This window comes from Xenopus laevis, chromosome 9_10L, assembly GCF_017654675.1.
Source record: "Xenopus laevis strain J_2021 chromosome 9_10L, Xenopus_laevis_v10.1, whole genome shotgun sequence".
Classification (NCBI taxonomy): Eukaryota; Metazoa; Chordata; class Amphibia; order Anura; family Pipidae; genus Xenopus; species Xenopus laevis.
Window position 1 is genome coordinate 11,757,873 of NC_054387.1, and position 12,919 is coordinate 11,770,791.

General features: G+C 42.9%; 1 protein-coding gene and 1 long non-coding RNA gene across 2 annotated transcripts in view; one reads left to right on the forward strand and one right to left on the reverse strand.

Annotated features, from left to right (window-relative positions):
* Positions 1–2,550: 2,550 nt before the first annotated feature.
* The window catches only part of zfp64.L (ZFP64 zinc finger protein L homeolog), a 10,408-nt gene continuing 39 nt past the window's right edge, over positions 2,551–12,919 (reverse strand). Inside the window, exons 1-6 of the mRNA XM_018234938.2 lie at positions 12,645–12,919; positions 7,915–8,148; positions 6,775–6,933; positions 6,478–6,540; positions 4,762–5,013; positions 2,551–3,997 (exon numbers count right to left, since the gene is read on the reverse strand). The exon at positions 12,645–12,919 is cut by the window's right edge and continues 39 nt beyond it. Of these exons, the coding sequence (XP_018090427.1) occupies positions 2,748–3,997; positions 4,762–5,013; positions 6,478–6,540; positions 6,775–6,933; positions 7,915–8,148; positions 12,645–12,687 (2,001 nt within the window). The 5' untranslated portion in view covers positions 12,688–12,919 and the 3' untranslated portion in view covers positions 2,551–2,747. The remainder of the gene's footprint in view (positions 3,998–4,761; positions 5,014–6,477; positions 6,541–6,774; positions 6,934–7,914; positions 8,149–12,644) is intronic.
* Positions 11,244–12,919, forward strand: part of LOC108700901 — a 64,132-nt gene continuing 62,456 nt past the window's right edge. Inside the window, exon 1 of the long non-coding RNA XR_001933062.2 lies at positions 11,244–11,562. This is a non-coding gene — a long non-coding RNA (uncharacterized LOC108700901). The remainder of the gene's footprint in view (positions 11,563–12,919) is intronic.

Below are 12,919 nucleotides of genomic sequence, written 5' to 3' on the forward strand. Positions count from 1 at the left end.
TCACTGGGTTATTATAACCCTAAAATCTGCATGTGTTATTCACAACCCAAAAGTGGCATCAGCTGATACTTTTTATCACTTGCAGCAGCCAATGAGCTGGTAACATCTACTTTTCATCTGTTTAAACATCTGATCGGTTTCTATGGGTTACTAGACCAGGGCAAAAGTAGTATTTTACCCTTTATTAATGATTTGACGGTTCATCGCTCGTTGGCTCCATAGAAAGAATTTTATTATCATTTCTGTTGAAGAGTCCTCCATTATAGCAGAGGAAACCACACGAGGGTTTCTTGCTCTCATGTCCGACTGAAATTTGCATTGGATCCTGAGGATGTTTTACAATATCTTGCTGAACTCTTACTTTCATACCAGAAACTTTCTTCTAAATTCTGCATCTCACAGCGGTACTTGATCTCTTGCGCCATCTGCTTGCAAAACTGTGAAACTGCATTACGAGTAGGAATTTAGAACATGATGCTCCTACATGAAATATATACTGTACATGGATGTATGCTAGAACGAGACTTATTCTTTAAAAATAACACCCATAATTACTAACACAAGTGTCACTACATCAAACAATAATTCCCCTGCTAATTCTCTGCTTCCTACTTTGTGGAACAATTTGGGGAAGACTCTTTCCTGTTTCAGTGAATAATGACTCCATGCATAGGTCCCTACAGAGTAAAGTTGTCCATAGACGCAAAGATCCGATTGTATGAATCCTCGATTCGTACGATTTTTGGACTGTGTGGAGAGTCACGACGTTTTTCGCCCCACGGAGATAGGTCGTTTGGTCGGACAGGTTAAAAAGATTTCTGTCGGCTGCGGGTAAGATCTCTGCATGTATTGCCGATCATACGATTTTCAGAGGGAGACTGTCACTAGCTTTGTCGGACATAACTTTCGTACGATTGCTGTCAGGGGCAGAACATCGGCTGATCTGTTCTTTTACTACTTTATTTAATCTGAAGGTTAGTGGCAGGTCGGGAGATGGGGAAGTCCGATCGTTCGTCCGATATTGCAGGTAAATCTGCACATCTATGGCCACCTTAAGTTTGAGAAGAACCTGGCTGCACGGAGCCCTGACCTCAACCCAACTGAACCCCTCTGGAATGAATGAGAACCCCCAACTGTGAGCCAGGCCTGATCCCCATCATCAGTGTCCAACCTCACTAAAGGTCGTGTGGCTGAATGAAGGCAACAACGTTCCAACATCTAGTTCCCAGAAGATTAGACCTTTATAATAAGCCTCTTGGTTTTGGAATGAGATATTTGCCAGTCAAGCTCACGTAGCATATACAATTTTTCAAAGGACAACTTTTTGCCAACTGTGTATTTTTAATCCTGTATAAAACGAGAACTAAAGGAGGCAATACATAAAACAACTCCCAATAGACTGAGCTAGCAGTGTGTCTTGGGGGCCTCCGACGGGCTTCCATGACCGATATCTGACAGAAAATCAGTTGATGTAGACCTCACTCCGACGCACTTGTATTCCATTCATTGTACCCTAGGGTCTGGTTCAGCCCGATTATCAGGGTGGGAATATCGTGGTCCGCTCTTTTGGTGACATCGTCAAATGAACCAATCTTCAATTTTATGGCTAGCTTTAATCCCAACCCATCTAATAAACTGTAACCAGTCTTGCGTTGTTTCAAATAAGTGCTCAGAATGCCAAAAAGTACGTTTTCAAGGGATGATAGAATTATATATTTTTCACAGACTAAACCACACCATCATCTGGAGCAGGTTTGCTATCCGTTATCCAGAAAGCTCTGAAATACAGAAAGGCAATCTCCCATAGACTCCATTTTATCAAAATAATCCACATTTTAATAATAATATAGTGAATAAATTACCCCCTTTTGTAAAATATAAGGATATTATAAGTTACCGAGGAGTTTCATGACCATCGGCCTCGTGTTTTTATACAGGTCATGGAACTCCAAGGTAACTTCTAATATCCTCATATTTTGCAACTGGGGGTACTTTATTTATTATAATACACAAATTTCAGTGAGTCATGTGACAGAAATGACATCAGAACTCACCGTTTATAAGGATATAATTTACGAGATATTCATGGATTTTGTGTATTATAATGTAATAATAAAACAGTCGCTTGTACTTGAACAACTAAGATATAATTAATCCTTATTGGAAGCAAAACCAGCCTATTGGGTTTATTTAACCTTTACATGATTTTCTAGTAGGCTTAAGGTATGAAGATTCATTTTAAAGAAAGATCCATTATCTGGAAACCCCCGAGCATTCTGGATTCGCCTATCTGTACATAATCTGGACAGTTGAGGCAAAGGGGAAAATGATCTCCATTTGCAATTTACTGGACAGGAAAGTGCTACATATTGAGCTACCTACTGTCAGCTGAAAATACTAAAGGCACCACTTTGTACAGGTATCGCAGTATCAGTTGTGCAAGTAGGTTGATCTAAATTTATTTAAAGGAAAACTATACCCCCCAAAATTAGTACTGATAATAGCTTGAACCCTGTATACATACCAGGACAATGATTTAAGGAAAAAATGTTTTAGAAAAAAGAAATTGGTTTATTCTGGTTTACTCCACTTTTATTGGTATAATCCACCACGGTGCCTGCTAGGCTGCTAACAGTTTTTATCATCGGACGCCACCATTGCTCATGCATTTCCACAGACAGCTGTATGTCAAGGCAAAGAGACATTTCAGTGTTCATTGTACTGGGTATAAAGAGACAGGCGGGGGATCAGTCTGGTATGGAGTCTGCTGGACACAGAAGAGCAGAGTGAGGATCTGCCTGGACAACGATGTAACTGCGTTTGGGTGGGTTAACAAGGGGGGACGGAGAGAAGATGGGAGACTGATGAGGTTCCTCTATTCTGATATAGTCTCCAGCATCACTAACAATTGTCACTTCTATGGGCTCCTCTTTGATTATACGAAGACGTTCAAGGTCGGAGCACTCGTCGATGCTGGAGGCGGACATAAAAGCCTCGTCGTTAGTCTCCTGGTCATTGTCCATAGCACTTTCATCCAGATGATGTTGGATGGGATTGTTACCCATATCAGGTAAAGGAAGTTTTTGGGCAGTCCGACTTTGGACAGCAGAAGGCGACGCTATCAAATTGACCTGACTCAACAGTCTGAGCTGGCTGGACGCCATGTGGTCTTGGACCTTGGACACACCATCTAAAGCTCTAGCAGGCTCTGACGTGGTCTCTGTCGTACTACCTTCTATTAGGGGATGGTCAGACATGAGCTTTACGCCATCTTGCCCAAAAGGTAGAATTGCCGGGGGAAACTTGATATTCCTGATTGCGATCGTACTGGAACGTGGGGCCTGGCTCTGCAGAGGGATCAAGTCCAGGCCTGAAGCCTTTTGGGCAGCGATGATCTCCGTGTGCTGTTTCTTATGACTGCGCAGAGAGTCTTCTCGAACAAAAGAGGCATCACAAAGGTCACAATTGAAAGCTTTTTTTGCTTCTAACTTGGTGCCTTTCCGGGAAGTGTAAAGCCTTGGGGAGCCCCCTTCTTTTCTGTGCAGGGAGCTCTTTCTGGGTTTAACTTGGTCACCGTGACATTTCTTTATGTGGGTGGTCAAGTTGCTGCGCTGTTTGGTATCAAACTGGCAGAAGTTGCATTTAAAGGGACGGTCTTTAGAGTGAATCCTCTCGTGCACTTTCAGGGCGGCTTTGCTGGAACAGGAGTAGGTGCATTCGGCGCATTTCACCGGCTGCTCCGGGAGGTGGGACCGCAAGTGATGCCTCAAGTCAGCTTTGCTGCCGCACTGGAAATTGCACTCCATGCATTTAAACGTGGTCTCTGCATTGTGCTTCATCCGGATATGGGACTTCAAGTTTCCTTTCATGGCGCAGACAAAGTTGCAGAAGTCACAGCGGTACGGTTTCTCCCCCGTGTGAACTCGCAGGTGCCTTTTTAAGTCGGAGTTTATTTTAAATTTGGCGTTGCACAGGACGCACTGGAAGGGAGCGTCCCCTAGAGGAGAACAAAATATTGACATTTTATGGAAATATTCGACTTTCACAGCAGAGTCAAAAAATGTACAGTAGATATAACGGGGTTGTTCACATTTACATTAACTTTTAGTATGATGTAGAGAGTGATATTCTGAAATCATCTGCAACTGGTTTTCATTTTTTATTATTTGTCGTTTTTGAGTTATTTCGTTTTTTAATCAGCAGCTCTCCAGTTTGCAGTTATCTGGTTACTAGAGGGCCTTAACAGATAGAAAAGTAGCAAAAATGGGGTCAGTGACCCACATTTGAAAGAATAAGATAAAGAGAAGAAGGAGAAGGAGCAAGAGAAGAAGGAGAAATAACAAATAATTCAAGAACTATAAAAAAAATAAAAGATGACCATTTGAAAAGTTGCTCAGAAGTAATCTGTAACATACCAAGGGGGTTATTTATTAAAGTCTGAATGCCAAAACCCCCAAAAATGTGTGTATTTTTACTATAAAATTACATCTTTAGTGAGAAAAAAAAAATTAAAATATGGAAAAAGTCAGAATCTGAAAATCTGGAATCTCAGATCTGCCAAGGTTGCATATAAGTCAGTGTGAGAGTTATCTTGATCTGCACTGGGTTTCGTGCAAAACCTATCCAAATTTTTCAAGTTTTTTTTCCCCGCACAGGAAATTTTAAGGGAAAAAGTTAACTTAAAGCTGAACAAACCTTGTAAGGATGCCTATACTCTGGTTTGCAAGAATGAAATCCAGCTGGCAATAAAGCGAGACTGACCTGTGTGGGAGCGTAGGTGCACGGTGAGCTGGCTGGAGTTCCGGCTGGCGTACGGACAGATCTGGCATTTAAACGGTCGCTCGTTGGTGTGTATTCTCTGGTGCTTGCATAGACTGCTGCTGTCTGCCGCCCTGTAGTCACACTCCTTACACTTGAACGGTTTCTCCCCCGTGTGGGAGCGCATGTGGGTCTTCAGCTTGTCCTTCCTGCTAAACGCTTTATCACAGGTTGGGCATTTGTGGGGCTTGTCCCCTGCATAGAAGCAAAACAAGATTTTACTGCTACATTTATTACCAGACAATAAACACAAGGGGCAGAGCTGAGCCAGGCAGAAAGATTCCTTGCAGATTTTACACCCAGCACAGGGGCAATTCTTATACCTAATACCAGGTGTCTGCAGAGCTTACAATCAGGTCTACCAGTAGTATTTCCCTGACATTTTCCATTCCATACAAACCCGAAGCCAACTGGTTAATGGTTTGTTACATTTTAGGACAAAATTCAGTGATTGGGGGGGGGGGGGGGTTTGAGATGTCAAAAGGAGCGGAGGACACTAATGAGTCAGACGATAAGTCAAGGAGAAGCTTTTGAGTAAGATGAGGTTAAGATGATGGATAGGAGGGCAAATATCAGAAGGAGAAGGTTGGGCAGAAAATGGTTGAGGAGATGAGGGATAAAGGGTAGGAGGGCAAATATCAGGAGAAGATAGGGCTGAAAATGGTTGAGGAGATGAGGGATAAAGGGCAGAAATGGTTGAGGAGATGATGGATAAAGGGCAGGAGGGCAAATATCAGGAGAAGATAGGGCAGAAAATGGTTGAGGAGATGAGGGATAAAGGGCAGAAATGGTTGAGGAGATGATGGATAAAGGGCAGGAGGGCAAATATCAGGAGAAGATAGGGCAGAAAATGGTTGAGGAGATGAGGAATAAAGGGCAGAAATGGTTGAGGAGATGATGGATAAAGGGTAGGAGGGCAAATATCAGGAGAAGATAGGGCAGAAAATGGTTGAGGAGATGAGGGATAAAGGGCAGAAATGGTTGAGGAGATGATGGATAAAGGGCAGGAGGGCAAATATCAGGAGAAGATAGGGCTGAAAATGGTTGAGGAGATGAGGGATAAAGGGCAGAAATGGTTGAGGAGATGATGGATAAAGGGCAGGAGGGCAAATATCAGGAGAAGATAGGGCTGAAAATGGTTGAGGAGATGAGGGATAAAGGGCAGAAATGGTTGAGGAGATGATGGATAAAGGGCAGGAGGGCAAATATCAGGAGAAGATAGGGCAGAAAATGGTTGAGGAGATGAGGGATAAAGGGCAGAAATGGTTGAGGAGATGATGGATAAAGGGCAGGAGGGCAAATATCAGGAGAAGATAGGGCAGAAAATGGTTGAGGAGATGAGGAATAAAGGGCAGAAATGGTTGAGGAGATGATGGATAAAGGGTAGGAGGGCAAATATCAGGAGAAGATAGGGCAGAAAATGGTTGAGGAGATGAGGGATAAAGGGCAGAAATGGTTGAGGAGATAATGGATAAAGGGCAGGTGGGCAAATATCATCAGAAGGAGAAGGTAGGGTAGAAAATGGTTGAGGGGGTGATACAGTCAATTTTTTTCTGGGTTATTAAGAAACAAAACAAGGGGGAGATAAAGTGGTTCCACCCCACACCCCCATCTATGGCTTTCGCTTAGCTCCCATCACCACCCTGAGAGCGTCGTTACCCGTGTGAGTTCTTAAGTGGCGCTCCAGATCTTTCAGCCCATACGCAGTCTTGAACTGGCATCCTGCAAAACCATGGGGAAAAAAATAGACTTCAGATTTCCACTCTACCAACATCTCTGTCCTGCGCTAGTTATTCAATAGTAAAAGGATGGTTCTGTGACGGAGCGATAGTGCCCTCTAAAGGCCACAGAGCAGAACCTCAGCTACAGAAGGTGTAGACATGGCAGCTTACCTGCAGCTGTAACAAACAACACAAATAGTCCTGACTTTATACTTAGAGCGTTGTATATATCTACCAGGATACGTGCAGCTGTGTTTCCTGCGGGATGAGGACCCCGACACTGTCCTACGGCACTTGGTGGGTGGAGAGACGCGTTCCGTGGTCTGGGACTCAGCGTGGTCACTCGGCAGTAAGGTCTGATATCCGTGCTCAAAGACAAACTCCGGAGCAGAAACTGCGTACGAGAAATAAAAAGTAAATGTTGTTTAAAGGGGAAATAAAACAAGTGTCCACTAGTGATGGATTTGCAGCTTATTTACGGATTCCGCTGATGTTTATTTTTTTCGCAAAACTGCAGCGAAAATTCGACGTGGGAAAATTTGCTGCAAAAAAAAAAAAAAAATTAAAAGAAAATGTCGCTTGTCAAAATTGTTGCACATCAAAATAATTTGGAAGTCCATTGACAAATGCATTTGGACAAAAGTCTCGTAAAAATTGTTGTGCCTCAAAAATTATTCGGACTCCCGTTGACTTTAATTTATTTGGTCAAAAGAGTCGTGCGTATAAAAAATGGTCACACGTCAAAATAATTTTTGACGTCAATGTGTTTCGCTAATTTTTCGCCGTTTCGCTTCCCCCCCAGAGTTTGTCGATTCTCTCGGGACAGATTCGTCCATCACTAGTGTCCGCCATGATTTTCTTTTGGCCAATCAAACTCACCATCCCTTATTAGTGGACCACACACACAGAGATAAAACAAGGCCTCATTCTTCAGGTTTGTGCGTCTGATGCAAGAACCAGTAATATACACTAGGGATGCACAGAATCCAGGATTTGCTCTTTTTCAGCAGGATTTGGCCGAATCCTTCTGGCTGGCCGAATGGAATTCGAATCCTAATTTCCATATGTAAATTAGGGGCAGGGAGGTAAATTGCGTGAATTTTTGTCACAACACAAGGAAGTAAAAAATGTTTTCCCCTTTCCAGCTCCAATTTCCATATGTAAATTAGGATTTGGTTCGGTATGGGGCCGAACCTTTCGTGAAGGATTCGGCCGAATCCAAAATAGTGGATTTGGTGCATCCCTAATATACACAGTAACTGGGTCAGCCCTATGAGTAGTAACTTATAGTAGCTCTATCATATCAGAGTTACTAGACCCAGAGCAAGTTTTTAGCTCCTACATTTCACTGAAACTGAGAAGATTTTTTTTTTACCAGTGATGGTTTGGGTCTCAGAAGTGATGGTCCGGGGAGAGGTCTGAGTTGGGGTCCCGGCTTCATTCTGCGCTACAAACTGCACAGCACTCGTTGCTCCCGAGCCAGAGATGAGTTGGCACCCGCTCTGCTTGTGGGCAACGAAGGAGTCCAAGTTGGTGAACTGCTGCTTGCACAGGCCACAGATGTGGATGTCTGTAGTGATTTCAACCAAAACGGCGGCTCCACCGTGAACTGGAATCAGGAAGAGTAAATATTAGATATCCAACGGCGCATCACAGACATTCCTACCATAGAATCACCACTAGGTGGGGCTGTTTTCACGGATATCAGTTTGCGCTTTCTGTTCTGTAGAGTGACAGAGATGGATAGGAGGAATTATAGCCTATCTGTGTAATTTGCTCATCCATGTGACTTCAAAACCGGAATAATGCTATTCAAAAATATAGCCTCCCATCCCATTTCTTTGAAAACTTGCCGGCCCCTCAGTGTCGGCATTTACAGCAACATCCAGCTGCAGAAATGACCTCAGCATTTGACACACACCTCCCAACTGTCCCGTTTTTCGCGGGACAGTCCCGATTTCAACAGCTCAACCCGCAGTCCCGGATTGTTACTGAAATGTCCCGATCTGATCTCCTGCACCGAACAGCCAGAAAAAGATACAAAGTTTCTGAAATGTAATTAGCACTGAGCCAAGAATACGTGGCAGCTGCACTTAAGATACATTTGTAACAATTTAAGATAAGCAAAAGAATCCATTGTTACAATTTAAGATAAGCAGGTCTCTTGGGGAAACTGTGACTTCCAGCTTAAAGGGCAATTCCCCTTCATTAGCAAAACTGGAATAACCACAGAAATGTATTCAAACTTCCATAACCTGCCAAATTTTGTAAAATGAACATGGTAATTAGGGGGTGTGGTCACAAAAATGGGCGTGGTCAAAAATTGCCAAATCTTTTCGTCTCTCTTTCTATTTCCAAAAATGTTGGGTGCTATGGAGATCAAGGAGATCAGCCAGATAAGAACAATCCTCAAGGATCAGAAGCAAAGTCCTATACCTGTGCAGGCTAACATTATATTCTATTTATTTACACTCAAAAGCACTTTTTATAGTTTTTTTTTTAAACTGCCTGCACGCCATTCAGTAAATTAAGTAATTTAAGGGTTGATTCACCTTTAAGTAGTTTTAGTATGTTATAAAACGGGCAATTCTAAGCAATTTTTCAATTGGCTTTTTACAGTTTTTTTTTTTACCATTTGCCTTCTTCTTCTGACTCTGACTCTTTCCAGCTTTCAAATGGGGGTCAGTGACCCCATCTAAAAACAAATGCTCTGTAAGGCTACACAATTATTGTTATTTCTACTTTTTATTAATTAGTCATCTTTCTGTTCAGGCCTCTCCTATTCATATTCCAGTCCATCATCCAAACCATTCCCTGGTTGTTAACGGGGTTGTTCCCCTTTGAGAGAGTGAAATTGAGAAAATTTGCAATTTGTTTTCAATTTTATTATTTGTGTTTTTTGCGTTTTTTTTTTTTTTAATACAGCAGCTCTCCAGTTTGTAGTTTCAGTAATTTGGTTGCTAGCGTCCAATTAACCATAGCAACCATGCACTGATATGAATAAGAGGCTGGGATATAAATAGGAGAGGCCTGAATAGAAACAGGAGTAATAAAAAGTAGCAATAACATTACATATGTAGCCTTACAGAGCATTTATTTTGTGGATGGGGTCAGTGACCCCCATTTGAAAGCTGGAAAGAGTCGGAAAAAGAAGGCAATAAAAACAAAAGAGTCATTCTATAACATACTAAAATGTAAACTACCCCTTTAAAAAGGTAATTTGGGCAACCAGATAGCTGCTAAAATTTTAAACTGGATAGCTGCTAAACAAAAAGTAAAAACTACAAAAAAAATGAAGACCAACTGCAAATTGTCTCAAGGAGAACAGCCCGTTTAAATCACAAACTGTTCGGCCAATAGAGGACAGGCCTGGCACCGCAGGGCCACCGTAAATATTTTATCAGCCGCTTCAATTAAAAAGAGAAGTCCAATCACACACACTCCGTGCTGCATTATTAATATACTTGCAATAGAAGTGTGAAGGCTGCCAAGTCCTAAACCTAGGGGCTGCATATAGTTATAGTTTCTCACTATCGCTTCAATGTATTTACACAATCCAGAGTCACTCGAGTCTCTGTTATACATAGAGGCTTCCCCGGCTCATCTCCTTCTATAGGGACTGTAACACGTCATTTTCATTTTAGTACAGGTATGGGACCTGTTATCCAGAATGCTCAGGACCTGAGTTTTTCCAGATAACGGATCGTTCCATAGTTTGGATCTTCATGCCTTAAGTCTACTAGAAAATCATGTAAACATGAAATAAACCCTATAGGCTGGTTTTGCTTCCAATATGGATTAATTATATCTTAGTTGGGACCAAGAACAAGTGACAGAAAAAGGAAATCGTTATTTTATTAAAACGATGGCCTGCCCAGAATATGGAGCATTCTGGATAATGAGTCCTGGGTCATCTACTGTATACCCTGGGGGCTTCAAGTGTATTTAAAATAGCTACGCTTTATTGCTTTTACCTGCCGGCCATATTCACAGTCTCCAGGCATCTTTATATTATTTGTACACTAACTAGGGTTGCGCCGAATCCAGGATTCGGCCGAATCCTTCTGCCCGTCCGAACCTGAATTCTGATTTGCATATGTAAATTAGGGAAGGGAAATCGCGGGACTTTTTGTCACAAAACAAGGAAGTAAAAAAAAAATGGTTCCCCTTCCCACCCCTAATTTGCATATTCAAATCAAAATTTGGTTCGGTATTCGGCCGAATCTTTCGCAAAGGATTCGCCTGAATCCAAAATAGTGGATTCAGTGCATCCCCAACAGTAACAGAATAGTACAGCACCTTTGTCATTTAACAAATGGGTCTGGAGTTTAAGAATATTAAAGAGACAATTCGGGATGCACTAAATCCAGGATTCGGGTTTCGGCCAGGATTCTGCCTTTTTCAGCAGGATTCGGCAGAATCCTGCTGCCCAGCTGAACCCAAATACTAATTTTCTTAGGCTAATTAGGGGCGGGGAGGGACTTTTTGTCACAAAACAAGTTTTACCCTTCACACTCCTAATTTGCATATGCAAATTAGGATTAGGTTTGGCATTCGGCCAAATCTTTCACAAAGGATTCGGGGGTGCGGCCGAATCCAAAAGAGTGTATTCCTAAGCACAACCCCAATTCATTGCACCAATGCTGCACGCTGTCCCTATTATGTCAGGCACATTAGCCTCATTATAAAGTTAATGAGCCACAGATAATTAGGGTACCCTAAAGCTGAGGTTTGGGGGGTGCTCTACAAAAATGTTATTAAAATAAAGCTTTGAGGAATGGGTTAGTCTGCCCTTTGCAAGAGAGGCCACAGGTGTGGGACTAATTAGCAATCAGTTACAGGTGAGTGTTCCCTTCAGTCTCTGCTGCTGCTCATTGTGAGGCGAGTTCTGCCCCAGATATACCAGGCTGAGGAGAGCGGCTGCTCCTGCTACTAAATGGCCCGCAGTGTTTTATACGAGCCGTGCCCTTATCTCAGTCAGGAAGGTGCAACAGAATAACAGTCTGGGGTGAAATTGCTGCAGGTAAGAGATTAAACCTGAAATGCTCAATTCTCTCATGAGGTTGCCGTGAGCTATGACTTATGCCCGGCTCTTATTTTATTGGGGTGAGGTTTTCAATTCTGAAAGGGTGAGGTTTTGTGGTGATATATATCCCAGGGGCCCATTCAGAGACATAGGGGTGCGCGGCAACTTCAATGCGTTTACAGGGGTAAACAGCACCACCGTAGCCTGGAAGATAAGGGGACAATTGGGGTACATGCTTAATATTTGGAGTACACACTTATACGGTTATTTGGGCTACACGCTTATTATCCTGGGTACATGCTTAATATTTGGGCTACACGCTTATTATTTGGGCTACATGCTTCTTATTCGGGGCTACATGCTCATTATTTGGGCTACACGCTCATTCTGGGTACATGCTTAATATTTGGGCTACACACTTAATATTCTGGGTACATGCTTCTTATTTGGGGCTACACTCAATATTCTGGGTACACGCTTATTATTCGGGGTTACACGGTTTTATCTACACACTTATTATTGGGGGTACACGCTTATTACTGGGGGTACACGCTTATTATTGGGGGGTACACGCTTATTATTGGGGCTAGATAATGATTATTATTACATAAATGACAAATGGCTGCTATTGGCCGGTGAATCAGGACAGGGTTGTGGGTCCCAGCAGATAAAGGGTGCAGCAGTGACAGATTTAGGAGATATATCTGTATAGAACATTAGTGACAACTTATATCTATGTGTAACACAGGGTCATTGTATCAGTGAGTGTCTGTTATTATTTCTATGCCATTTATAGACAGACACACCGTACAGAACATAAGACACATTTGGATGGAATGTCCTGATACAATATATTTATATATATAAGCAGCAGCCATATACTGACCCACTGTCTCCCATAGACACAACAGTCAGTCAGTCAGACAGTCAGACAGTCAGACAGATAGACAGACAGACAGACAGACAGACTGCAGGGTCAGTACAGGGACTGCTATTCCCGCACACACATTCCGGGGCCGCCCGGGAACCAGCTTGTCCCTCCCCCACACTCATTTCCTGTCACAGACTCACATACTCACACTGCACCGCGGGGAAGGCCTGGCCGACAGTTCCGGGGTTCATGGCCGATGTAAGAGGGCGGCGGATGGAGGAAACACGGAGACTTCCGCTAACTAGAGGGCGCCTGGCTCTTTATACCGACCCGGAGCCTCCCCCAGTGTATCCTCTGCCCGCCCCGCGCTCTGTCTATAATGTACTCCTCCCCCTCCCCCTGTATACTCTATACTCTATGCACTGCTGCTTGTCTGGGGCTCCCCTCTCTGCTCATTGTATCCCTTATAATCTGCCTGCACCC